At 62.2% G+C, this 24,750-nt stretch overlaps 1 protein-coding gene across 8 annotated transcripts; it reads right to left on the bottom strand.

Moving 5' to 3' along the window:
• Positions 1–820: 820 nt before the first annotated feature.
• Positions 821–23,431, bottom strand: GRIN1 (glutamate ionotropic receptor NMDA type subunit 1). 8 transcript variants are annotated; one of them, XM_028094578.1, is made up of 21 exons: positions 23,174–23,431; positions 20,503–20,637; positions 17,885–18,061; positions 15,654–15,716; positions 14,771–14,871; positions 10,618–10,739; positions 10,368–10,542; positions 9,028–9,172; positions 8,847–8,930; positions 6,952–7,093; positions 6,742–6,869; positions 6,341–6,505; positions 6,147–6,265; positions 5,908–6,020; positions 5,686–5,834; positions 5,427–5,584; positions 5,038–5,199; positions 4,759–4,868; positions 4,506–4,651; positions 3,176–3,286; positions 821–889 (listed from the first exon to the last, which is right to left on the bottom strand). In XM_028094578.1, the coding sequence occupies exons 1-21, from the start codon at positions 23,429–23,431 to the stop codon at positions 821–823; spliced, it is 2,832 nt and encodes a 943-aa protein (XP_027950379.1). The 8 variants fall into 8 exon arrangements, with proteins under 8 accessions (XP_027950379.1, XP_027950383.1, XP_027950382.1 ...); XM_088018923.1 differs by lacking the exon at positions 821–889 and adding an exon at positions 1,142–1,258; XM_028094582.1 differs by lacking the exon at positions 3,176–3,286.
• Positions 23,432–24,750: the final 1,319 nt, after the last annotated feature.

Here is a 24,750-nt window from a genome sequence, read left to right as displayed (position 1 = left end):
TTAGACATCACCACTGCACAAACCGGGTCAGGGGCAGCGCGCGCCGGGCCCCTGGGCGGAGGGGCAGCGCGCGGCTGCGCACGGGCCGCACGGGGAAGGCACGCGCTCGACGCTGGAAGGGCTGGGCCTGTACAAGTTGGCGGGCAGGGCTGAGGACAGTCCGGAGCCAGCGCGTGGGGGGAAGCCTATCTTGGGCTGCAGGCTGGAGGAGGCAAACGGCTGGCTCAGCCCTCGCGGAGACCGGAGGAAAGGGTCAGAGGCGGCGGAGAACCCCAGCGCGCTCCCAGGAGGCAGCTGTCCGCTGAGGGTCAGAGTCTGCCGTTGGGGAGGGGCAGGGCCAGCTGGATGGAGGGGGGTCAGGCCGAGAAGGGACGAGGGTAAGAAAAGGAGAGGGGTGGAGCCGAGGCTGCCAAGCCAAGAGCAGGCGCTGGAGGAGGGGGTGGCCCAGCCAGTTGGGGCTCGCACCCACACCGTGGCTCTGGTAGTGGCCGGGGAAGCCTGGGGCTTCAGTCTCTGCTCCAAGCCCCTCCGGGGCCAGGTTAGCCCCTCTCCCCCACTGCTTAGAGACCCCAGGGCCCTGCCTCTGCCGGAGTGCCCTGCGGCCCTGCCCAGCCAGCTCAGCTCTGGCCTGTCCTCAGCCGCTCTGGTCCGAGCCTCGGTCCAGCAGGGGCTGCCCGCCCGGCAGCAGGGCAGACAGACAGACGGGAGGCCCAGGGTGGGCAGTCTTGGGCGGGTGGGCTTCCCTCAGGCCTTCCCGAGCAGCAGGACCCATCAGTGTCCTTGGCCGGGCTAACTGGGCAGGTGGGTGCCTCCGGGGGCCTCACACCACGGTGCTGACCGAGGGATCTGAGAGGTTGAGCGTGCCCGTGATATCAGTGGGATGGTACTGCTGCAAAATAGAAATACACAGACAAGGCAGCCCGTTAGCCCCCACGCTCGGGGGCACGCGCAGGGCCGGGACGGGTGGACCGGCCAGCCGGCCGACCGGCGGGTGGGCGGGCGCGGCCTGGGGGAGGCTGGGGGGGCGCTCCTCCCCCTGACCCCGTCGTGCTCCGGGACTCTGCGTGGGCCGGGCCGCTGTCCCGTCCATCTGTCTGTCTGTCTGCGGGGGAGGGGGGCAGAGGAGGGCGGGCAGGGCGTCTCAGCTCTCCCTATGACGGGCACACATCTGCAGCTGGCCCTCCTCCCTCTCAATAGCGCGTCGCGGCAGCACTGTGTCTTTTTGGTTTTGCAAAGCGCCGCGTCCACCCCCGGTGCTCTATAAATAAGAACCAACAATCAATACCCGCTGGCCCCGCTGGCTGCCAGGGACCCCAGCCCTGAGCGCCCAGTGCTGCCCTGGCCCAGACCGGCCACAGGACAGGGGCAGAGGATCTTAGCAGCCGGATCGACCCCACCCCTCCCAACAGAGCCCCCCACCCAGGCCTCCCTCCAAGCAGGCGCCCAGCCTGAAACAGGATGGGAACTAGGCTGCCCTCCCCCGCCCGGACCCTCCAGCTGGCAGCACCCCAGTCACCCCTCAGGGCAGGGCCAGCCCCAGATGCCACATGGTGTCAGGGCTGCCCTGGGAGATGGTCCCTGGTGCCCACAGAGGCTCGGGTAAAGAGTCTACTGGGATTGTGTCCCCAGAAAGGCACCTCGAAGGTCTCTGAGTTGCACCTGGACGAGCTAAGGAGCTTGTCTTTGGGTAGGGGTGTTGTTGGGGGGGGGAATCAAGGACGCCCTCACAAGGCAGCTTTTGTGCTCCTCCCTAAAAGTGCTGTCTACGAGGATAACCTCTCCCCAGGCCTTCCCCACCACCTCTCCTCTCTGGTCTTGGATCTCTTTCTGAACCCCTTGGCAGGGCCCCTGGCTCAACCCACTTTCTCGGGCCTGTGAAGCCCCGGCCTGTGCTCGCAGCTCCCAATCCCTCACTCTTCATCTACCCTCCCAGTGCCAAGCCCCTCCTGGGAAGCAGAGCAGCCAGGCCACGTGGGCCCCTCTGGGGGCACCCTGATGGCTTCACCCTGGCCTCGGATCATTCTGTGCCAAGCCCTGTCTGTGTCCTGGAGATCTGCCTCCTTCCCAGTGCGCTGCGTGTGTGTGTGTGTGTGTGTGTGTGTGTGTGTGTGTGCAAATTCCTGTTTCCACCTTGGAGCATAAGCCCCTGCAGGATGGAGGCCAAGCTGGCCCCTGGACGGCAGGGAGGCCAAGGACAGTGCTAACTCTGGGCTGCCCCCTCCCTACCTTGGATCGGGGTGCCCCTAGCAAGCCTGGGTCCATTTGAAGGGCTTTGATTCCAAGTGTGCACATCTGGTGTGGTGACAAGCTGTCCAGGGTAGGAGGCCCTGCTCTGACGCGCTGTGGGGAAGGGCTAGAGGGTCAGGAGCTGAGGAGCTGCCCTCCTCCCTCGAGGCCTCTGCTTCCTGGGCCTCTGTCTGGGAGCCTCAGTGACTCCGGCTCTGCCTGGGGTGGGCTCCACCCCTCTAGTGCCACCCAGTCCCCGCCTGGCGGTCCCCTGTGGCTGGGGGCCTGTCCCAGTTCCAGGCCCCAGCCGTCCACCCAGATGGAGCCAGGCCCGGCCCCCAGCCCCGGCCCACACAGAGACCACATGGAGGGGATGCAACAGGCATGGCTCTGGTGAGACGCGTGACACAGGTGTCTGGGTGGCGGGGCTGGCAGCCAGACAGATGGGCGGATGGGACACCACAGCCACCCCCCATGGATGTCGCGACGGGGGAGAGAGGGCAGTGGGCTCCTCTGGGAGAGGCTGGAGAAACGGATGTGACAGAGAGGTGGCGTGGCCTCCCACAGGTGAGGAGTCCAGGACAGATTGGCTCTGGGCTCCCAGGGGCCCTGGGCTCAGAGGCTGACTGGCTGACCAACGACATGACACAGCTTCAAGATGGCGCATGGCGTCATGGCATGGGGGGCAGACCAACGCAGAGACACATGGGGAAAGAGGAGACCCAGTGAGGGCCAGTGGGAGAAAGGACCAAGAAAGGTCTAGAGAGAGAGTGAAGACCTCATGTGCTGGGCAAATAGAGATGAAGGCAGAAGGGCCACAGCGGTCAGAGGTGGGGGTGGATGGGATGGTGAGGGAGAGGGGGAGGGCACGCCTGAGGCACGGGACACAGACACGGGGGCGGGGCGAGATAAGAGTCGGAGACGTGGGACTGGGCGTTCTTCCCCTTACCGTGTCTTTGGAGGACCTACGTCTCTTGAAGCTGGAAGCCAAGGTGGAGGTGATAGCCCTAAATGTGGCTTTCTTTTTAGGGTCGGGCTCTGCTCTACCACTCTTTCTATCCTAAAATGAATATGTATAAGTGATTAGACAGCTAAGGGCGGCGGCCACACCTGCCCTCGCCTGCTCCTCGGGGGCTGCTGCCCAGCCTGGCCGGCCACTCAGGCCCTCGCTCCTGCCTGCCTCGCTGTGCTGGACAGACGGACCAGCAGCTGGACGTGTGCAAGCAGCCCCTGCTCCTGCCCGGTCTTCGGCCTGACCTTGCTTGTGCTGGGGCTGGGCTTGGGGCGTGGGGGTCCCGTCTGGCTCTCTTCCTGGGAGGTCAGTCTGGCTCCCTGGCTCCTGGGTGACCCTGGATTACAGGTGTCCCAAGGAGGAGGGTCCCCCAAGCCCTGGAGGAGTTGCCCCTCGGGCCCTGCCAGCCATTCTGTCCCAAGGGGACGCCAAGATTCAGGAAGGGGCTGAGGGGCCAAAGGCAGGCGGCAAGATGAATTGGAGAGATAGATGGAGGTGGCTTCCAGACCCTGGCCTGGGGTCTGATGGCCAGAATGGCCCTGTGCCAGCCAGTGAGAGCAGTGACCAGGTCCCGAGAACAAGAGTCGGCAGATGAGAGGTGTGGGGGCTCCAGCAACCCGCCCCCCCGTGGCCCTCCCTCTCTGGACACCAACTTCATCCCCAGACCCAAGCTCTGGGGAGGCACCCAGAGAAAGAGAAGAGATGAAGGAAGCCAGAACTGGGCCGTGGGGCGTGAGCCCACAGGCCTGCACAGGCCCCACTGCCTGCCCTATCCCAGGTGGGCAGCCTGTTTCCTGCTGGCAGCGAGTTCCCACAGACACAGCCTGGGGTGCCAGGCAGGGCCAGCTGGCCCGATTCAAGGTGGAGTCATGGAGCAGAGGACAGAGCAGGGCAGCAGGGAAGGGGGTTCCTGGCGGATGCCGAGGAGAGGCATGGGGCGGCGAGGGCAGAATATGTCTTGGACTCACGTGCTACACCCAGGTGGGTCCCTGTCTTACCCTGCCTCAGTTTGCCTTCCTATGGAATGGGCGCCGCGGGCGACTCTGGAGACAGAGGGGCCAGGCAGAGGCTTGGAGCGGGCTTTGCAGGGGGCAGCCACCTGCAGGTGGCCCCCCAGCAATGCTGCCCCTGGTTGGGGCTCTTAGCTCCAGTCCTGCCCGCATGGGCTCCTGGGAGCCTGAGCCGGTGCTTCGGCCTGCGGGAATGGAGGAGGGCCGGGGCCAGGCCGGGCCATGGGCACCAGGCCTCGGAGGCTGGCCTGTCCTACCTGCAGGTTCTTTCTCCACACGTTCACGGCTGCGAACGCTAGCTGCATCTGCTTCCGGCGAGCGTCCTTGTGTCGCTTGTAGGCTATCTCAATGAAGATCAGGAAGATCCCGGCCACGATGCCCCCAGCCACCAGCATGAAGACCCCTGTGGGCCAGGACCCAGCACCTCAGCTGTGGGCTGGCCAGTCTGCAGGCCCCTTGGAGGACCCCACCAGTGTTAGCAGGGGCATTGAGGGAAACGGGGAGGCCTACCTGCCATGTTCTCAAAGGTGAGGGTAGCAGGGGCGTTGCTGCGAGAGTCACACTCCTGGTACCGCACCCATGTCTTGTCCAGATCTTCCATGAAGCCATTCTCATGGGACCTGGGAGGGAGCATCCTGGAGTGGGCGGGGCACCGGGGTGGGGCCCCCGTTGGGGTGGCGGGGTCTGTGTGCCTAGGGGTAGGGTCTGGCTCTGGGGAGGGGTTGGCCTCTGGTGGGAGCCTCTTGGAGAAGGATGAAGGGCAGCAGGCAGCGGGTGAGGCAGACTCACTTGAGGATGGACAGGGAGACATTCTGCTTCCACGGGCTGTCCTTGCGCATGCCAATGCCAAAGCCCGAGCGGAAGAACAGCTCGCCAGTGGTCACTAGGTCGCACTTCTGGGAGGCCTCAAACTCCAGCACTGCCGAGTCCCAGATGAAGGCGTGAAGCTTGCTGTGGGCAGGGGCAGGGGTCACAGGCGCCCTGCACAACCAGGCTGCTCGCAGTCTCCACCTCCTGCCCACCTGGAAACCTTACCTCTGTTTCCATCCCGCGGTTCCCATCCAGCCTGGACACACTCACTTTTCCTGTAGGGGTGGATGCCCCTCCCTGCCTGTCCCCCCACAACTTGTCCCGCCCGCCCCTCCCCCTCACCGGTCCCGCCCGCCCCTCCCCCTCACTTGTCCCGCACGGCCTGGATGGCCTCGGCGGCGCTCTCGTAGTTGTGCTTCTCCATGTGTCGGTACATGGTGCTCAGCTCCACCTGCCGCCGGAAGTAGATGTCCACCGAGCTCTGCTTCACCGTCGCGTAGATGAACTTGTCGGAGGGATTCCTCAGCTGCAGGGTCAGAGGGCAGAGCTCGCTGCTGCTCCCGGGGCCCACCCCAGGCAGAGTTCCGCTGACCTCACTCTCCTCTCCCCCAGCCGGCCAGGCCTCACCCGTGGGTCGTTGATGCCCGTGATGCGCTCCTCCGGCCGGTCCAGCACCAGGAAGGCCGCCAGGTTGGCGGTATAGGAGGCCACGATGATCATGGCGAAGCCGGCCCACACCATGCCCAGGATGCGCGCTGAGAAGCTTCGGGGGGCGCCTGCGGGCAGAGGACGGTAAGCTCCGGGCAGGCGGGAAGGGGCGGAGCGGGATGCGGCCGGGCGCGGCCTCACCTTCCCCGATACCCGAGTTGAGCAGGACGCCCCAGGAGAACCACATGGCCGAAGACAGGGTCAGCGCGTCTTCCTCCTCCTCTTCACTGTTCACCTTGAACCGGCCGAAGGGGCTGCGGGGCGCAGAGGGCGGGCGGGAGAGGGCGGGAGAGGGCGGGAGGGGCAGCCCTGCCCCGCCCCCTCGCCCGGCTCCGCCCGCCCCCGCAGAGGGAGGTGTCCGGCCCCCGGGCCGCGCTCACCTGAAGCGGTCCAGCAGGTACAGCATCACGGCCACCACGTGCACCGACAACCCCACCAGCAGCCACAGCGTGCTCTGGAAGGGCTGCATGAACGAGTCCAGCGTGCTACGGGGGATCTCCTGCAGGTGGACAGGTTGTCAGCGCCACCCGAACTCACCTAGGACCCCACCCCAGCCGCGCTGGGCCCTGCCCACCTTCTTGACCAGAATGGTCAGGCCCTGGTACTTGAAGGGCTTGGAGAACTCGATGTACTGTGCACGCTCGTTGTTGATGGTCAGCGGCGCCACGATCATGTCCGCCTGCCCGCTGAGCAGCTCGCCCATCATCCCATTCCACTCCTTCTTATTGCTGTTGTTCACCTGCGGGGCGATACAGCTGGTGGGCGCGCGAACGATGTCAGCCCCACTCCCGCGACAGACTCCTGCCCTAGCTCAGCTCTTGGGCCCACCCACTCCAGACCCCATCCCAGTCCGTTGGCCCCGCCCGCCCGCCCGCCCCCGCCGGGCCCGCAGGCCCCGCCCACCCCGGCCTTGTCCTTAGCCAGACTGCTTCCACCCGGACCCGTCCCTCGTGGCACCCAGTAATCCACGCGTACCCGCTCTTGAGTGCCGAACTTGCCATCAGCCACCAGGTGCACCTCGTAGGTGAAGTTCATGGTGCGCGCCAGCTTGATGAGCAGATCGATGCAGAAGCCGTAGCAGCACTGAGGCACTGTGTGGCGAGCTAGAGACGCGACAGGGGCCATCACCGCCGAGCTCCCGGCCCCTCCGCCCCGCCCCGCCCCGCGCCCCAGCCCCGCGCTCACGGCTGCCTGGCGACGTGTCGTTGGGTCCAGTGCAGATCACTTTCTTGACCGGGTCCCCATTGACGGTGAACTCCTCCTTGCATGTGCCATCGCTCAGCGTGGGCTTGACGTACACGAAAGGCTCCTGATGGATCGTCACAATCTGCGGGGGAGGGGGAGGGAGAAGACCCAGCTTGGACCACTCACCCTAAGCCCCCAGACTCCCCTGGATGCCCTACAAATCCCTGACATCCCCCCACCTCCAGCCGCTGCCCCTCCGTGCTCAGCTCCACATCTCCCTGGCCACTCTCAGCAACATCTGCCTGTTGACCCCTAGAGGGTCCCCAGACTACTCAGCGTTCAGAAGGCTCATGGCCTCCTGAAACACTGTCCCCTCCTCTTGGCCACTTGTCTTTGGGGTATTGGCTTATGCATCACTCCCTCCATCAGAGCCTGCTGGAATGTCCAGTCGGCCCCGCATCTTCTCTGATTTCTCAGTGGTGAAAAACTCCCTGTCCCAGTGCAGAGCATGCATCCTGCCCCCCACTGCCTACCATGAGGACAGGGGCATGTCTGGCATCCAGCCCGAGTCTGCACAGGACCTGAGACCCACAGGGATCACCCTTATCTGATCACCTGGCCTCTCCTGGCCCTCAGCCTCCTCAGCAGTGCGTATTTGACCACCTAGCTTTGCTCCCTTCTTCTTTCCTCCGTGGTCGTCGTCCTCTCTCCCATAGCTTGCCTCTCAACCCAAGGCCCCCTTGAGGCTTATGCTGGGGTTCTCTCTTCTCCCTGTCTTTCACGGGCCCAGAGGCTGGGGGTGAGGAGGACACGTATGGGACATGGGGAGCTGAACCAAGTGCAACATACTGATGAGGGGCCCCAGAGGAGGTGATGTTGGAATTGGGCATGCAGAGTAGGCAGGGATCAGTTTGAGAGGGACCGTCTGGCACACTGGGGAGGGTGGGTCTGCAGGGTGGGTTGGCCAGAGTCTCAGCTGCAAGGGCAGCATTTTGACTTCCCCCCCCTGGGGGATTGGGAGCACCTGAAGGAGCTTATTGCTTTTTAAACTTTCATCATGTTTTCTTTTAAAAAAAGTGTTTTTCTATTATACAAGCAATATATGTTTGTGCCTTTAAAAAATCGGTGAGACCAAAACACCTTGCACAAAGCCATCTGCAATCTGGCAGCCTGAATGGGACCATCTGGCCATCAGTGTTTGGGCTCCTACTTTCAGACTTTTAAATACAAGGTATCGAACTGCTTTGGAAAAGCCCACTCTACTTGTTGGGAACGATGATGACTGTGAAGGAGGGAGGAGCCCAAAGGAGCAAGGAAGGGAAGTTTCGAGGGGAAAGGCCAGCAAAGGAGGGGCTCCCAGAGGCCCAGGGAGAGAGCCAAGGAGGGAACAGCCTGCTATGGGGAATGCCCCGGTGGTGGGGGACAGAGCCAAAAGGACAGTGTGACTCAGTCACAGCAGGAGGCTGTGAAGACTGGGGGTGGGGGAGGTTAGGTGATGAGTGTGGAAGTGGCATCTCGAGAACCAGAACTCAGGATGGAGAGTGCTGCAGCTGAGGCCCCCAGAATAACTACCTAGTGGTCCCTCTGTCCCCTATCAGCTCATCCCCGGAAGAGTCCTGTCCCACACGGCTTCTCTAGACTCAAGTGGAGTTGGATCAGGAGAGGCACTGGAGAGAGCCCATGGGATGGGGGGCCAGCAGCTTCCTCTCGTCCCTCCACCTGCTCTCCCTGCTTCCTCTGTGGTGCCAAGTGTGGCCTACAGCAGCCAGGTGCCGGTCATTCCCCACTTCCTTCAGTCACTTTCATTGGCCTCACTGTCCCCCGCCCCCCAGGCCCAAGGAGCTGGAAGGAGCATCGGGGGTGTGGACGCTGGCAAAGGGGGGCAGGATCCCTACCTTCAGCCTGGTGGACATCTGGTACCCTCGGGGCTTCTCTGTCTCTCCACCTGGCCAAATGATCTTCCTGTCATTGGGGATGACCTGGGGGTGGGAGTATGAGATGGAGGGTGGCCACGCAGGGGTCTTGGCCCCAGGACCCTAAGGCCCCAGCCCCCACCCCCTCATGACCCCCACCTACATGGGTGCCGTTGTAGATGCCCACTTGCACCAGCTTCCGGTTTTGCAGGTTCATGATGCTGTAGTTAGCAAACTTCCGATCCCCATCCTCATTGAACTCCACGCGGCCTGTCACCCCGTCTGCATACTTGGAAGACATCAGCACTCTGGAGAAGGCATTGTGGGCAGACTTATCAGAGACGCTCCCTCTCCCTGGCCTTTTGAGCCCAAGCCCCTTTTTCTGCCTCAATCCCAAGAAGGAAAGATCAGCAGATGTCAGACCCTCGTGCTGGGCATCTGGTGGACAGTGTGCCGGTCTGCCAGCACCAGATGGACAACACAGCTATGGTAGCCCAGTAACTCCTGAGCACCAGACCCTATTCGAGGGCTTTCTGTGGGTTGGGACAGTCCCTCCCAGCAGCCATCCTTGCTTCACAAACGAGGAGGAGTAAGTCCAGGTAGGATGCAGTAGCCTGTTCACAAGCAAGTGGGGGAGGTGGGGTTGAGGTCCTGTCTTGTGTGCACACGGGGCCACATATGTGACACACGTGATCTTTGTGTGGATGCACCCCTATGCACGTGCTTGTGGCACGCCTGTGTATGTGCCACACGCCTCTCTGAGTCTGTGCACACGTGCTGCATAGATCTGCAGTTGCGTGTGTACCCCTGTTGTGGGCACTATAACTGTTCTGCACATGCTACTCACTGTTTGCTATTTAGTGGGGTGGGGTGGATCTGGTGATGGGCTGAGTGGTATAGCGTCCGGGGTGCTGTGACTTATCTCCTGCCCCCTTGTGGCCATCCACTTGGGCATCTGGCCAATCCTGGCTCCCTACAGGCTTGGTTTCCATCCTTGGGGTCTCCTTTGTCTGATCTGCTGGGTCCCTGGAAGCCCCCTGTCCCCAAATGCAGCAGGAGCCTCCTCCCAAGGGTTGTCAGGCACCCTGTGTAGGTGGGGTGGGTCTCAGGGTTGGCTGCAGTGTTAAAAGGTGGGGTCAGGAGCAGTGGAGAGAGCCATGACTTCACTGACATTTGAAGCGTTAATGTCGGTGTTGGAAATGAGGTGGATGATTAGCACAGTGGAAACGGAGGTGGTGGTGGTAGGAGAGAGGTGGGGGAAGAGGAGCGAAGTCGGGGAGATGACGGTATCTGCACCTGCTGAAGAGAACTACTCCCATCTCCTGAGAGGCCCCGCCCACCCGTAGAAGAAAACCTCGCCCACCTCTGGAAGATAGTCCCCGCCCACCTCTAGAAGAAAGCCCCGCCCACTTCTGGAAGATAGTCCCCGCCCACCCCTAGAAGGGAGCCCCGCCCACCTCTGGAAGACAGTCTCCGCCCACCCCTAGAAGCGAGCCCGCCCACCTCTTGAAGAGCGGCCCCGTCTTCCAGATGTTGGTATTGCCCACGCAGCCCCGGGGCGGGTCGGTGATGTTCTCCTTCTCCAGGAGTTCATGCACTGCCTGGGCCACGACGCCCACGGCGTCGCTGATGTGCGCTGACTCGTTCTTGCCATTGATGAGCTGCAGTCCGATGATGCCTGGGGCGAGTGTGGTGGGCTTAGAGCCCGTGGGGAACCCCGGCCCACCGGGACCCGGAGAGGCCCAGCACTCACCATCCGGGGCGTAGCGCAGAGCGTTGCCTGAGATCTCGCGCTCCCCCACCAGCCACACGTACCCGGAGCCGGTCATGTTCAGCATCGCGGCTGCGCGGTACACGGTGGCAGCATCGTCCTCGCTGTGGGGCAGAGGGCGATGACGAGCCAGGACTCCAGCCCCTCCCCACCGGACCTACGGGTTCTCCTCTGGAGTCTGGGCCTGTCCCCGCCTCTCCCCCAGCCCACCCTCGCCTGGAAAGAGGCCTGGGGACACTGCCGAGGTGACAGGCCCAGCCCTTCCTGGGTCCAGTGATGGTGCAGAGGGCCCGGTACCAGCCTGCATCGCCAGCCCACACCTGGGCCAGGAGACCGCCCCTGCCCCGCAACAGAGGTGAGGGGGGTGGTGGTGGAGGGTAGGGATGGGGTAATGGGGCCCAGACCCCCAGAGCTTCCAGTCTCTCTTGCTGGCCCTCTGCCTTGGTGAGCAGGGTCAGGGTGCCCCAGATGGTAAGGGATCATTGTTGATTGCTCGCTTGCTCACCAGGTGCCAGGCACTGCTCTGAGCGCTTTACACGGACTCTTGTATTTAATTATCACGGTATCCCTATGCAGCGGACATCAGTACTATCCCTGTGGCAGGAGGGGAAACCAAGGCACCCAAAGCACACAAGTAATGGTAATTGGCAGAGTTGGGTCTGTGTGTGGACAGTCACCCCAGAGCCCATGCCCCTTCGACCTCCTGGACAAGCCGTACACGCTCTGGTTCTCCACATCCACACATGCAAGTTGAGGGGTGGGGGATGCTCCGGGTTGGTCAGATGTTGGTGGGACCCAGTGCCTGGGAACTGCCCTCCGCTTTGCAGCGAGAGCTGCTCGAGAGAGATGAGTGCCGAGAGCTGCTGCCCAGCAGCTGTGCATGTCCTGCCACCCAGGGCTGGGGCGGTGGCAGGATGCAGTGCAGGGCCTTGCCTTGGAGGCGCATGTGATCCTGAGCTCTCGAGGTATCCTTACAGGTGAGCCCCTGTGCTCCTGGCCCCCTAGGGCTCCCCTTGTCAGGACAAGGATCCTGGGCCTGGTGGGGCTGTGGGGGCCTCTGGGGGTCCTCCCCCTGCTCTGACCTTCCCTTCTCTACCAGCTGGGACCTGGCCACAGATGGCCAGAGACCACAGCTGGCATTTGGCTAATGCGGGGTCCAGAGGGGATGGACGGACTGTCTGAGTGTTGGGTTATTTTCACAATGACTGACTCTGGAAACTGAGGTGGCTCTAGACTCCCTAAGGGGCCTGCCCCCAGTTTTCTCAAGGGTTAGCCAGAGAGGACACGTAGACCTTCCATGTTTGCTCTACACGACATGCTCCTGCCTGATGTAAGCCACGCACAGAGAGGTGCCCCGGGCAGCACCTCACCCGTGACCAAAGCAGAGCCTCCAGCCAGGACTGCCCGGCAAGGCCAGTGCCGCACCTGTAGGGGCACAGGCTGCCCGGTGAGGCTGGCAGAGAAGCCTGTCTGCGTGACATGGTTCAGTTCCGGGACGTCTGGCTGAGTGGGCCGAGTGCACCGCCACGCTTGTGTCTGTGCGAATCGTTATGACCAGTAAAAAGTTGGAGGCAAAATCCTGATCAGCCCATCCAACTGTTTTAGGGAAGTAACTGGCCCCAGAAAAGACAATCTCGGAAGGCAAGAAGGAAATTGGAGACACGGCCTCTCGACGCTCCATAGAAAGTTGCTCAGAAATTGAGACTGGCTTCATGAGGCCTGTCCCCAACATGCTCTCAAGGGCCCTCAGGCAGGAGGAACCCGTGTGTCAGGTGGAAGTACCGGGGTCAGGAAGACCTGTGTGTGCCGCCCCCTTGCCTCCCTGGCTCCTGGGAACCGGGGCGTGCGGGGCGGCCGGGAGCCCCGTCATCATGCCACGCGGGCGTCTCTGCTCCCAGGAGCCCAGGTGTGAGGGGAGGGGTACCTTCTGCTCTTAACGGTCCAGGGAGGGGCCTTGTGTGGGTCCAAGGGGGGTGCTGGTGGTTGTGTGGTTGATGAGTGCTCTGCCTTTGTTGGCAGTGTCTGTGCACATGGGGGGTAGGTGCGTGCATGTGGTGTGTGGTGTATGTTGTGTTGTGCCTCTGTGTGTGTGAACGTCTTGTGTACATATATGTGTGCACGGTGTGTGGCGTGTATATGGTGTGTACCCATGTGTGGGCGTGCACACGTGTGTGTGTCTATATAGTATGTGTGTAATGTGTGTTCGTGTGTGTACACACTTGGCATGTGTTGTGCATGGTGTGTACATGGTGTGTGCACATGCAGTGTGTGTGTGTGTGTGAGTGGTGTGCATATGCTGTGTGCCTGTGGGCACGTGCACAAGGTTTATTTGGGGGTGTGTACACACACGTGTGTGTGTGTGTGTGTGATGTGCATGACGTGTGTACATGTGGTGTTCAGTGGTGTGTGCTCATGTGCATTCTCGCATGTGGTGCACACATAGTTAGTGTGCATGTTTCCATGTGTGCATGGTGTGTGTGCAACTATCAGATGTGACCACATAGCCTGCCCTGGGCTGACCTTTGTTTTGGAGCCATACCTGCCAAACCTGTCTTCGAGCCTGGGAGCTGGCAACGAAGGGCAAGCCCCTCCCAGCCCATGCTCAGGGAGCTTCAGAATGTGGTGTGGGACCTCACGGACCAGAGGGAAACCGGAGAAAGTGCCCACCCCTCTGCTGGGACCCGGGTATGGTGGGAGTCTGTGGATCGGTTTTACTTGTGGCTTTCCAGCCAGGGTCCTGGTGGCCACTCTGGTGATAAGGTGAGGGCTGCGGGGGTCTAGTTTGATGTGACCTCATCCTTTGTTAAGGTGCCCAACAGTTGAACATCTATGTTTTGGCAGAATGAGTTCCTAGAGTTGCTCTGTCCTGGTTGAAGGGGCCTTCTGGTTGTTAGCTAACTGTCCGTTCGCCCATCTGTCTGCCTACTGGTCCACCCACCCACCCACCCTTTGATCCCACCACATGCGCTGAACCTCTCTCAAGCCCCATGATGAATGAGGGGGAGTACAAACAAATTGGGAAATCAAATGGAAGGATCTGGTGGGGCTTTTCCCATGGGGCTTGTTCTGGGCAGGGCTTGCCCTGGGAGGGACGGGGCAACCCCTGGCCTTGCCTGCACCTGTCCTTAAACCTTTCTCCTGGAGCCCTCCCCACAGTGCCCAGGGTCAGTGGTTGGCGTGAGCCCGGGTTAGCCACTGTAAAACAGGGGCAGAAGGGGATGAGCTCCTGGCTCTGGTAAGCGAGGGGCTCCCTGTCTTCCAGCCCAAGGAGGCTTGGTTGGCCCCACCCTCCCCAGCACTGGGAAGTGGGGCACCGGGGTCTGTGTCAGGGGTTTGTTGACGGAATGTCCAAACGGACACCTGCCCTGCAACTCAGAGTATTGCTTCCTCTTTGTGGTCAGCTGGACGGCAGCATTTGGGGAACGCTCCTCTGGGCAGGGTGACCCCTGTTGTCTTTCTCCACTCTGTTGGAGCCCAGTGGCACTTCTAGGAACGGGCAGACTGGAGTGTGTCCATGTGGGCCCTCCTGGCTATTCCATGGAATGGGGCTCTTCCTTTTCCTAGTCCAGGGGCCTGGACTTTCCCTTCCCAGGGGAACTTAGCCATTTACGGAAAGGGAGGCTTTTGCTGAGGTCTCATTTCCAAGGTCAAGGTGGGGGTCAGGCGCTGGCTGGCTGCAGCTTGGTTTCCACAGGTCCCTAACTGGTTCCTTTCTCCTGCTGTCCACTCCAGCTGCTCCAATCCTGCCGTCCTAGGACTCTGCCTCTCTCTTCGCTGTGGCTTTCTCCCCTGGGCTCACCTGCACACCCACATGTCCCTTCCCTGGGCTTTGCCCCTGAGCCCGGCTCCCAGAGTCCTGGGTCACATCTCTGCCTTTGGGCCATGTTTGCCTTCCTGAGGGCAGGGACTTCTCCATCTCCCATCTCAGAGCAAGCAGCCACAGGTGACTAGAAGGAGGAAGGATGGACAGGTAGAAGGTATTGCATTGGCCAGGTCTCCAGGTGTACGTGGCGGGGGTGGGGGGCGCTCCTCGACATGGCATTTTGGAAGCTGAAACTCAGCGTCAGCCCCACAGTGCCCCTGGCCCAGGTGCAGGCCTGGGCGAAGTAGGGGGAGGGGTCTAGCCCAGCCTCACCTGGCAGAGAGGATGATGACCCGGGCCTCCAGCTCCCGCGCCTCCATCAGCAGGGCCGTCACATTCTTGGTCCCCGGGTCGAACTGCAGCACCTTCTCAGCCTGCGGTGTGAGCGGGAGTGTTAGCAGATGGCTGGGGCAGGGGCATAGCGCCTCAGGGGCGAGAGTCGGGCTGCAGCTGCTAAGAGCCCAGAGGCAGCTTAGCTAGGGCCGCCACGGCCTGCACCTGCCACCTGCACTGTGCACCTGCTTGCCTGGCTCCTGCCTGGCCTGGCCTGGCCTCGCCTGCTGTCCTTTCTTCAGCCTGCTCGCTCTCCTGTGCTCGCTCCATCTCTCTCCTGTCCTCACTTTTGCACTGAGCATGCAAGCTGAAGTGGGCCGAGACTCAGAAGGATGCGTGCAGCGGACAGGAAACAGAAAAGAGTTTTGGAATGCAACCGGGCGCAGAAATAGGGCCGACTTTTCCAAAACCATGGGAGATCCTCTCAGGCCTGACCCTGCAGGCCCCTGCAGGAGTGGCTGGACCGACAGGGGCAGGCGGGCAGCTGGGCGGGCGGGCTCCCTCCTGGGTTCCGCGAGGAAACCCTGGGGGTCCCAGAGATTCGCATGCACTTCCCGGAGAGCAGCTCCTCCTGCGGCCGGCCCGGCCGTGCCTGCTTCTCGGTGCAGGCCAAGGCTGAGGCCGCGATGGGCGGGCCGCGGGCACCCACGCGGCCCCGCTCCTGCCCTCTCCTGCCTGCCGCTGCCTGCCTCACGACCTCACTCTCCTCCAGGCTCAGGCCTGCGGCGCAGCACAGCCGGGCCGACAGCGGCCCTAGCGGCCGAGGCGCCGGAGGCCAGGGCTCCCTAGTCGGTGGGTGGCGTGCACGTCCATGCATATATACCTTGGGTCCGCGCTTGTTGTCATAGGACAGTTGGTCGAGGTTTTCATAGTTCCTTTTTTTACTCTGATGAATAATGTGCACAGAGAAAATATGCAGACACAGAAGAAGATTATAAACGGTTGAAAATGACGGCGCTGAAGCAACCACACCACCTCCTCGGCACGTCTGCAGACGGGCACATACCTGGAGCTCGCAAACACCGCGGCCCGAGCGGGCTGGGGGCCAGGGCAGTGCTGGGGGCGAGGGGGCACGGGGGCCACCGGGGCTCCCAGCCACGGAGCTGTGCTCTTGGACAAGGTCACACTTGGGAGAAAGGGCGGCCCTGTCTGTGTCCCTTTGGGGACCCACCTGCCTCCCCCACCCCTGCCATGCACCTGCTGCGTGGTCCCAGCGGTGCCCAGCCCGCCCCAGGCAGTGCTGAATGGGGGTGAGCAGTCCCTCCCTCATGCCCTGTGTCCCCTCTGTCCCTCCCCTCCTGGCACCCTCCCCTCTATCTCCCTTAGAGGCCCAGGTGCCTGTTCTCACTGATGGGTGTGTGCACAGCTGTCGGCCCACGCGTGCACTGGTGAGCGAGTGTGATAGGACTCTGTGTGTGTGTGTGCGTGCATGCGTACGGGTCGTGTGCGTCTGCGGGCATCTCTGTGAAAGTGTCAGTCTACACAAGATTTTGGTGGAGAAATGAGGGCCAGTGCCATCTGCGCACTCGTGTGTGTGTGTGTGTGAGAAGGCGTGCGGGCACGTGTGTGGGCGTGTGTGTGAGTTGGTGGGGTGAGTGTGTCTGTGGGCTACAGACCTGTGTGCGTGTCCAGGTACGGTCTCAGGCTGTGGTGGGAGATGTGAAATGTGAGCGGATTGTCTTGGGAATGACCACATGTCCCTGTGAGCATGGGCGCACGTGGGTGGGTGTGCAGGGACACGGCCAGTAAGCGTGTGAGTGTGTGCAGCCATCGGTGGGCCCGCCAGGAGGTGACCAGCCTGCCAGGCGCTGGGGGATGCTGTCTTGGGAGGAGTGGGGCCCACGGCGCTGGTGGTCAGCCCTCCCTCTCAGACTCAGCCAATCTCCCACAGCAGGGCCCCCCCCCCAGGAACCTCTGGGTCTGCCCTCTGGCTTCACCCACCCCAGCCGGTGCCCTCTACTCCCTGCAGGGGCCTGTGAGGGGCCTGGGGTTGGCACTAAGTTGGTTGAAGCCAGCTCTGACTTCACAGACAGAACATGCTTCCCACCACCCCCTTGGTCTGGCCTCCCCGGGCCCGCCCCAGCCTAGGCCTCCCCCCCAACTCTGCGCCTCGGCCTCCATCCTAACTGAGGGGCCATGGCACAGGGCTTGAGCTCTCAGGGCTCTGGGCTGGGTGAAGGCGGGACCCTGGGCTTCCTCAAGCTGGCAGTGGGGGCGGGCAAGGAAGGGGGTGGGGGTCACCTGGACCCCCAGAAATGGCCACTCTGCCCTCTCTGCGGCCCCACAGAGTGGGGGCCAGGCTGGGGCTGTTGGTCAGTGTGTCTAGAGCCAGGAGGGTAACTGGTCTCTTGGAGGAACCCAGAGCCCAGCCCCACGGTGGGAGTGAGGTGAGGAGGGGACAGCCTCCGGGCTAGCTTGGGGGAGCGGGAGGCCTGCAGGGGGCAGAGCCCAGGCAGAGGAGAGGGGGTGGCAGCTGTCTGTGGATGAGCTTCGGGTAGGACAATGGGCAGCTGAGAGGGGGAGGGCGGCAGGGGAGGTGAGGTCGTGCAATGCAGGGAGGGAGGGTACCGGGTCCTTTGGGGGAGGGGCACGACGCACGGTCGCTGGGGCTCTGGGGCCGCTGTGGGGAGGGTTGGGGGCGGGAGGAGGGGAGGGCCGCGCCGGGTCTGGCTGGGGCCTCCGCCTTCTGGGGTTGGGGGCGCTGCGGGGGACGGGGGCGCAACTGCAAGGGGCGGGGCCGGGCCTTGCAGCCCCGTGAGGAGGAGGGTGCTGCGCTGGGCGGGGTGGGGTGTTTGCGGAGCTCCAGGTGGTCCTGCCCTCGCCCCGCAGGGACTGACACGAAGGAGATTTCGACTAATGGCAAAGCGAGTGAAATGAGCCGAGAACAGGCTGGGGCGGGCGCTCGCCAGACGTAGTGGTGCTGACCATGCACGATGGAAAGAAAGGGTGTTCACACACGGGCCACAGACACAGCGCAGGCAGCGCGCCGGCTCCTCCGGCTCCTCGGCTCCTCGGCTCCTCCTCGGCTCCTCCCGCCCGCGGCCCGGGCCTCACCTTGGACTCGCGCTCCTCCAGCAGCGTCTCCAGGCGCTTCTGCGCGGCCCTGCCCTCGTGGTCGTCGCTGACCAGGAGGATGATGTGGTTCCAGCTGTAGACGCGCATCATCTCGAACCACACACTGGACTGGTGGGAGTAGGGCGGCACCGTGCGAAGGAAGCTCAGGTGTATGCTCTGCGGGAACACAGGGAGGCTGAGGGGCCGGCGGGGGAATGGGGGCGCTTCCCCCACGCTGCCCTCCTCCCGCTGCAGACGCCAGCAGACCCCTCAGCCCGGGACCCTGCTTCCTCCTAGCTCTACCCTCAGACCGCTGGGGGCCACCTGCCAGAGCCAGGGACCCCACTGCCCCTACTGCCCCCCACGCCGTCCAATCTGAGAAACAGCGCTCGGTGTCTGCCCAGGTCTCTGGAACTGTCGGAAGTGTCCCTGACATGAGCTCCCCGGCTCCCTGGCTGCTGTCCGGGCACAGCCTCTCAACTATCCGCAGTGGGGCTTCGCAGGGCTCCTTCCCAAATTCACACAACCGTAGTGTTTGCCAGAAGTCTTTATTTGGGGCCAAAACCTTGTCTTCAAGTCCAGAGGTTGCTGCTTGCTGACCCTGCCTTCCTTCTCTGTGTGTACATGCAACTGCCAGGATGGGGCAGGACAGGGCAGGACAGGGCAGGAGCGCACAGCAGGCTCTGCCCTCTGCAGTCTCGCCCCTCCATGTCTGCCCAGGGAATGCTAGTCCCATGCTGATCTTGTGGTGCTCTGAGATGTCCACATCATTTCTCCACCTGCTCCCTCTTTGTGGCCTGGGGGCAGTGCCTTGGAACCTGAGCGCAAGAATGCCCCTTTGCCTCTGGCCCTCATCCACTTGTCAGCATGGCTGCAAGGGGGTTGTAGTTGGGGTCTCGGACTGGCTCTGACCCAGGCCTTCCCGGTCTGTGTGTTGGGCACAGATTGGCCATGGATTGGGACCCTGAGTGGGGCCAGGGCGGAGTTGTGAGGTTTGGTCCTCATGCTGGACCAGGGAGTTGGGCCACAATCTGAATCTGGGCTGGGGTTCTGCCCTGGGAGAGGGCGCCTCCTCCCAGCTGCTTTCCTTCCTTTTGCTTACGAGGGGACGGGTGCCAGACAGCTAAGGAGGTTGGAGGGCACAGGAAAGGGTCCCCCACTTCTCTGCAGCTGAGGGCTAAGTGCATCTGAACAGTCTGGGTGCCTCAGCTATATGCTGGGGCTTCCAGAGCCTCAGGAAGGAGCTGCCGCTCCAGCCTCCAACTGGCTTCCTCCCTTGGGGGCTTCCTGGACAAACTTTGGCACTGGCCTCAGTTTCCCCTCGCCTCTGGGCAGACCCATCCCTGACCTCCCCAGGCCCCCTGGCCCTGGCTGGGATGACCTCCATGCCTTAGGCAGCTTTATCTAGAACTGTGGACTCCCGGCAAGATGGACCTGGAGGGGATGGGAGACTGGGAAGCCCCCAGCACACGGCCCCTCCTCTGGCCCCTCCTGATCTGTCTGCAGGTAGCCCAAGGTCTGGAGGAAGACGTGGAGCAGGCTGTGGGGCCCTCCCAGCCTCCTGGTGGTTCTTGGCTTCCCCAGCTGATGAGTCCTCCCAGGATCATGGGCAGACGCTGTGGGAGAGCTGTGTGTCCTAGAACGAGTTCCCCACCTCTTTGGGATACCAGCTCAGTGACCTCTTGGCTCCTCCAGCTGCTGCTCCAGGATTGCATGGCTCCAGCCAGACCCTCATTCCCCACCCGGGGGCCACAAGGGTCCTATATGCTGCTGAGTGTTGGTGCTTGCAGCCCCAGGACCTGCAGACCCCAGTCTAGCCTCTCCTGCCATGAGCTGCCTCCTCCATTACCCTGCACATACGGGGACATCTTTTTCACCTGTGCCCTACAGCGGGAAAGGCTGGGGCCCACAACCTCATGGCTGCCTGGTGCACCCCTTCCAGGCTTTTCCTCCCCTGGCAGCGCCCCCTCCAGCTCTCCAAAATCCACCTGTCTGTCCTTTCTCCCGGCCCACGGGAACTTCTGCTGCTTCCGAGGGCTTGTTATTGGTGCCTGTCGCTTGCCAGAGTAAGTGTATGTGTGTGTGTGGGCATGAGTATAAGTGCACGAGTGTGCCTGTGAGTGTGTGTGTGATGGAGCATGAGTGTGTGGGAGGGTGAACACCTTGGTGTGTGTGAGTGTAAGAGTGTGTATGGTGTGAGTGTGCATGTGTGAATGTGTGTAAGAGCACCTGAGTGTTTGTTCATGGGGATATGTTTGTGTGTGCACGTGAACTTGGTGTGAATGTATGGGTTTATTTGTATCTGTGAACCTGTGTGAGTCTGAGTTTGCCTGCTAGGAGAATGTGTATCGGTGTGTATGTGCGTGTGTGTCAGTGAGTCTGTGTGTGTCTGAGGCTCTGTGTATGGGTATGAGTGTGTGAACGTGCATGAATGCATGAGCTCACGTCTCACCCTGCTGCTCCTTGAGCCCAGAGCCCATGGTCTGAGCACCTCTGTGCCTCCGCCCTCCTCCCTCACCCCAGGGCAGCTGCCAGTGGCCCTGGGCTGCCGGACTCAGCCACTGGGTCTGAACACAGGAACAGAGCCAGCTGGGTCCCCACGGAGTGGTCAGGCTTACCTTGTCTGAATAGATGGACATACGGGTGGTCAGCCCCAGGACGGGGATGCGGTAGAAGCCGGCTGTGTAGGAGACGGGGGTGGGAGTGAAGTGGTCGTTGGGGGTAGGTGGGTGGCTAACTAGGATGGCGTAGACCTGTGGACACAGGGCACAGGGTCAGCTCGAGTGGGGGGTGAGGGTGGGGCGGGCACTGCACTGGAGCTGGCTGCCCCGAAGCAGTGGAGGCTGAACTCAGCAGGCCAGGGGTGGGGACATCCAGGGGCACCATTTGTGCACACATGCAGCCCAAGGGGTACACACCCCCAGGCAAGGGGACAAGACCCTAGAACCACCCTCAGAGTCTACAATTGAAGGGGTGAGTGAGTCAGAAGCAGAGCAAGACTCCAGGGGGCAGACAGGACACACAGGGAGATGACAGACCCCTCCCCGCACTTTTCCCTGCCTGGGGCCTCCCTTCATCCCTCACACTGGAGGAACTGTCCTGGGATGTGTATTGAGACCCTGAAAGGGAAGGCAGAGACTGTCCTCGGGATGTCCCAGGAGGTACACATCGCCCCCAGCATGGGCTGGTGAGAGTGGCTGGTCCCGCGTCATGCTGACGAGCACACCCACTGTCCCTCCGCCTGGGCACGGAGGCCAGTGCTCCAGAAACCACGAGCTGCTCCAAAAGGTCTGCATCTAATACTGCAGATGGAGCTTTGTTGGGAGAAGCCAGGCAAGGAGTCACGGGCGCCCTCAATCCTGCAGGTGTCTTCCAGGGGCCGGCTGAGCTCAGCCTAATTTGAACCAGACTTAGTCCTGACTTTGAGCGCTGACCACATCCTCAAGAAAGGAGAGTGCTGGGGAGGGGTGGGCAGCCTAGCCTTCCTGCCTGGACCACGGCCCCTGCAGGCAGGTCTGAAGCCAGTGGCTCAGTGCTCCAGGGCAGGGGAAGAGTGGTGGCGGGGAGCAGATGGCTTGGCACCTCCCTGCCACCCTCCCATTAGAAGGGCCTGGGTCTGTCCCAACTCCGCCTCCCAGAGTCTGTGAGCCACAGGGCCCACCTCTTCCTGCCCATGGGGTGGGGGGGGTGGCATGCTCCGGCCCCACACGTGGGGCAACGGCTGCCAAGCTAGCACAGCCCTCACCCATAAGGTGTGCCCCGCGAGGGGCAGCTGCTGCTGTCACTGTCACTGTTGCTCCTGGCACTGGCTGTTCTCTGAGGGAACAATGCTCACAGATGGCGTAACTGTGAGTGGGAGGAGGGGCCCCCAGAAAGGGCCCTACCCGGACTCTCTAACTCCGCTTCTTCACGTCTCTCCCTCATCCCAGATGGGACACGTGACCTAAGCTGCTGGCCACGAAGACTTCACCCAGTCCTATCTCTCGTGCTTGGGGCTGGGAGCATGGAGGTGGCTTGTGAGGTGGGGAGGGGGAGATTTCTGAGCAAAGCTCAGCCCCAGCCTCTGCAGTTGGAGCTGTTTGGACTGGCTATCCCTTCCCAGGCCCTCACCTCCAGTCCGCAACCAAAAGTGCCCAGTCTGTGTCTGCGTGAGTGTCTGATCATACAGGTGTTCACAAGTGTGTGCTGGAATATGCATGTGTATAAATGTATGCCCCAACATGTCCTTATGTGTATGTGCATGTGTGTGCATGATTGAGCCCCTGTTTGCATGTGCACCTGGGTGTGCCAAGCACTGTGTGGCCCATGAGCATGTGTGTCCATGGGTGTGCATGCGTGTTGGGCAGATGTGTGTGAGTGAGCATGTGCAATCGATTGTGTAATGCTGGTGTGCATGAGTGTGTGCTAATGTAAGTCTAGGCATCTCTGTGCATAAATACAGATGTGCATGTGTGAGTGTGCCTGTCCACCGATGTCCACAGATGTGCTGTGTCTGGCAGGTGAGCAAGGATAAGCATCATTTGGCCCAGTGTCGGTCCCGACTCTTACATAAAGGGCTGCATTGCAGTGATCCCGTGGATTCATTGGAATTCAGCAGGCAGCACGGCACAGGGGCGGACAGCTCTGACGGGCAAAATCCTAGGAGTCATGTCCTCCCCCGCAGCGCTGGCAGTCAGCGGCTCCCGCGCTGTGTGCCCGGACACCTCCCACATGCACAGTCCCTGCTCCCACCCTCCAGAACACTCTGCTTCAACACCTGGGCCATTTCCCATCTCAGACAAACCCATGGATGGGGGAAGAGGAGGGAGGAAGGGAAGGAGGTCTAGAAGCAGAGACAAAGATGGCCCCAGGCCCCATCCTGTTTAAAGACCTGCTCACAGTGCATGCTTGGGGCTGGGAGAGCCCTTCTGCCATAAGCCCAGGATACCCACCCTTCACTGACACAGTGATGAAACAAACCATGAAATGCTTGCCACACGTCTGCACACATGGGTCAGGATCTGGAGCCCTGGAACCTTGTGAGGACTGACCATGGTGGCAGGTGATCAGTGGGGGGGCGGGGAGCAAGACGCGGCAAGATGGGGAACTGGTGTTTGGCTGCTAGTGAGACCAGCCCTTTCCAACATGAGCCAGCTCGCTTAGGGGTCCTCTCTCAAGAGGGCTAGGAAAGGGTGGGATGAAACTGGGACAGTAGGAGGGATGGAGGGTAGAGGAGGGGGGATGGTGGGGAGGCGTGGGGGGAGGGGTAAGAGCTGCGCTGCGGGAGCCCTGGTGGGGGGTGGTGGGCACCTGGCTGGAGATGAGGTCCTCGCACACCGACAGGGCCATCTGGATGGCGTTGGGTTTGTGGGTGACGGAGGTGGCATTGAGTTGGATCTTCCAGGAGCCATGCCGCTTGTTGGCCTGGTTCACGGCCTCACGGAACATCTGCTCGTGCTTCCTCGTGCTCAGCACAGCTCCGATGTTGACGATCTTGGGGTCGCAGGCAGCGCGGGCAAAGGAGCAGGAGAAAAGCAGGGCGAGTGTCAGCAGGCGCATGGTGCTCATGGGCTCCGGGCAGAGCCCTAGCTCTGGGCAGCGCGAATACGGGGCCCTCGGCGCATCCCCAGCGGGGTGTCCCGGCCGTCCTGCGCGCGCCCGATCCCGCGGGCTGGGGGCGCCACGTCTTCCCCCGGAGCCGTAGTCCCCGGACGTCTGCGGGAGGGAAGAGGGCACCCGAGCCCTCGGTGGGCGGGCGCTGTGCCGGGCACGCGGGGGTCCCACGGCCGCGGGAGCGGCTGGCGCTGTCCGCGGTGCTGAAGCGGGTCCCGGCGCTGCTCCAGGCGCCCGGCGCCGCCGAGAGCTCGTCGCAGCCGCGGCTCCTCCGCGGGCTTCGCTGGTCCTGGTCCCGACGCTGCGGCGACCGCGGCAGCTACGGAGCCGCGAGTGGGGCCAGCGTCTCCTGCCCCTCCCGCCGCCCCCGCTTCCCAACACGGAGCGGCGCCTCCCGCGCCAGAGTGTGCGCCTGCGTTGGTGCGAGCATTTATCAGAGCACACGAGGGGTGGGGGGGAGGCTGTGCGCGAGTGTGCGTGTACGCGCGGGTGTGTTTGGAGGGGTCGCTGCGACAGCGACCTGCAGGGAGATGAGTTTAGAGAGGTTAGAGGGGTTCGTGTCCCTGCGGCAGCCTTGCGTGTCTTTAACATGACCAAATGTGTCCTGGCAGTGTGTGCGTGTGTGGGGGCACGCGCGCGCGCGCACGAGTCCTCACCCCTAGTCAACGATATTTCGGGGCCTGACTCTGCTGGCTGGAGACCCAGGGGTGTGGAGAGGCCCTAAGCCATGCCTCTAGGGGAGGGACAGCGGGACTCCCCTCTCCAAAAGGCTCAAAAAGGGGGGAGAGATCCCATCTGCCTGGCCATGTGACTTGGACTCCCCCCAGAGGGTTGAGAAGAATAGAAAGGGTGACAGCGGCTGCCCCCATGTTGAGCTGGGTCTTCCAGCGGAGTCTGGGGTCTGGACCCAAATCAGTTATGCAGAAGCCAAGGCCAGAGGGAGTTGTGTTTGTAGCGGATGGGACCAAGGTTAGACATCAGAAAGCACTTGCTCTGGTGAGGTGTGTGCCAGGGTAGACATCCAATATCCCCTGCTTCTACTCTTCCCCTGCTCTTCCTCCCCTAATTCACTCCCAGCCCCCACCCCTCCTGCCCCTTTCCAGAGCCTCCCTTGTCCCCACACCCCTGGAGAGGGCTTCACTTCCCTAACTCAAAGGATGGCTGAAGCTCCGCCCCCTGCCAGTGACATCATTGTTTCCAATAGCAACTGAGGATTCTGCAAACCCAACTGCAAAAGCCCCCAGTAGGGATAAAGCAGGGCCGTCGCCACACCT

Source organism: Eumetopias jubatus, unplaced genomic scaffold (genome assembly GCF_037043125.1).
Source record: "Eumetopias jubatus isolate StellerSeaLion01/CBP00866 unplaced genomic scaffold, mEumJub1_p1.0 scaffold_15, whole genome shotgun sequence".
NCBI classification, from domain to species: domain Eukaryota; kingdom Metazoa; phylum Chordata; class Mammalia; order Carnivora; family Otariidae; genus Eumetopias; species Eumetopias jubatus.
Note: the sequence above shows the minus strand (reverse complement) of the source record. Positions and strands in the feature narration are given on the sequence as shown.

Bases quoted from the DNA above. Each gene is read 5' to 3' on its own strand.
- GRIN1 (XM_088018923.1), bottom strand. From the start codon at position 23,431: ATGAGCACCATGCGCCTGCTGACACTCGCCCTGCTTTTCTCCTGCTCC. The intron at 5,835-5,907 runs GTGAGGCCGCGC...CTCTGCCCGCAG, and splicing joins CAACTCGGGTATCGGGGAAG to GCGCCCCCCGAAGCTTCTCA. The intron at 1,259-3,175 runs GTAAGGGGAAGA...TCTTATTTATAG, and splicing joins GTAGGTCCTCCAAAGACACG to AGCACCGGGGGTGGACGCGG.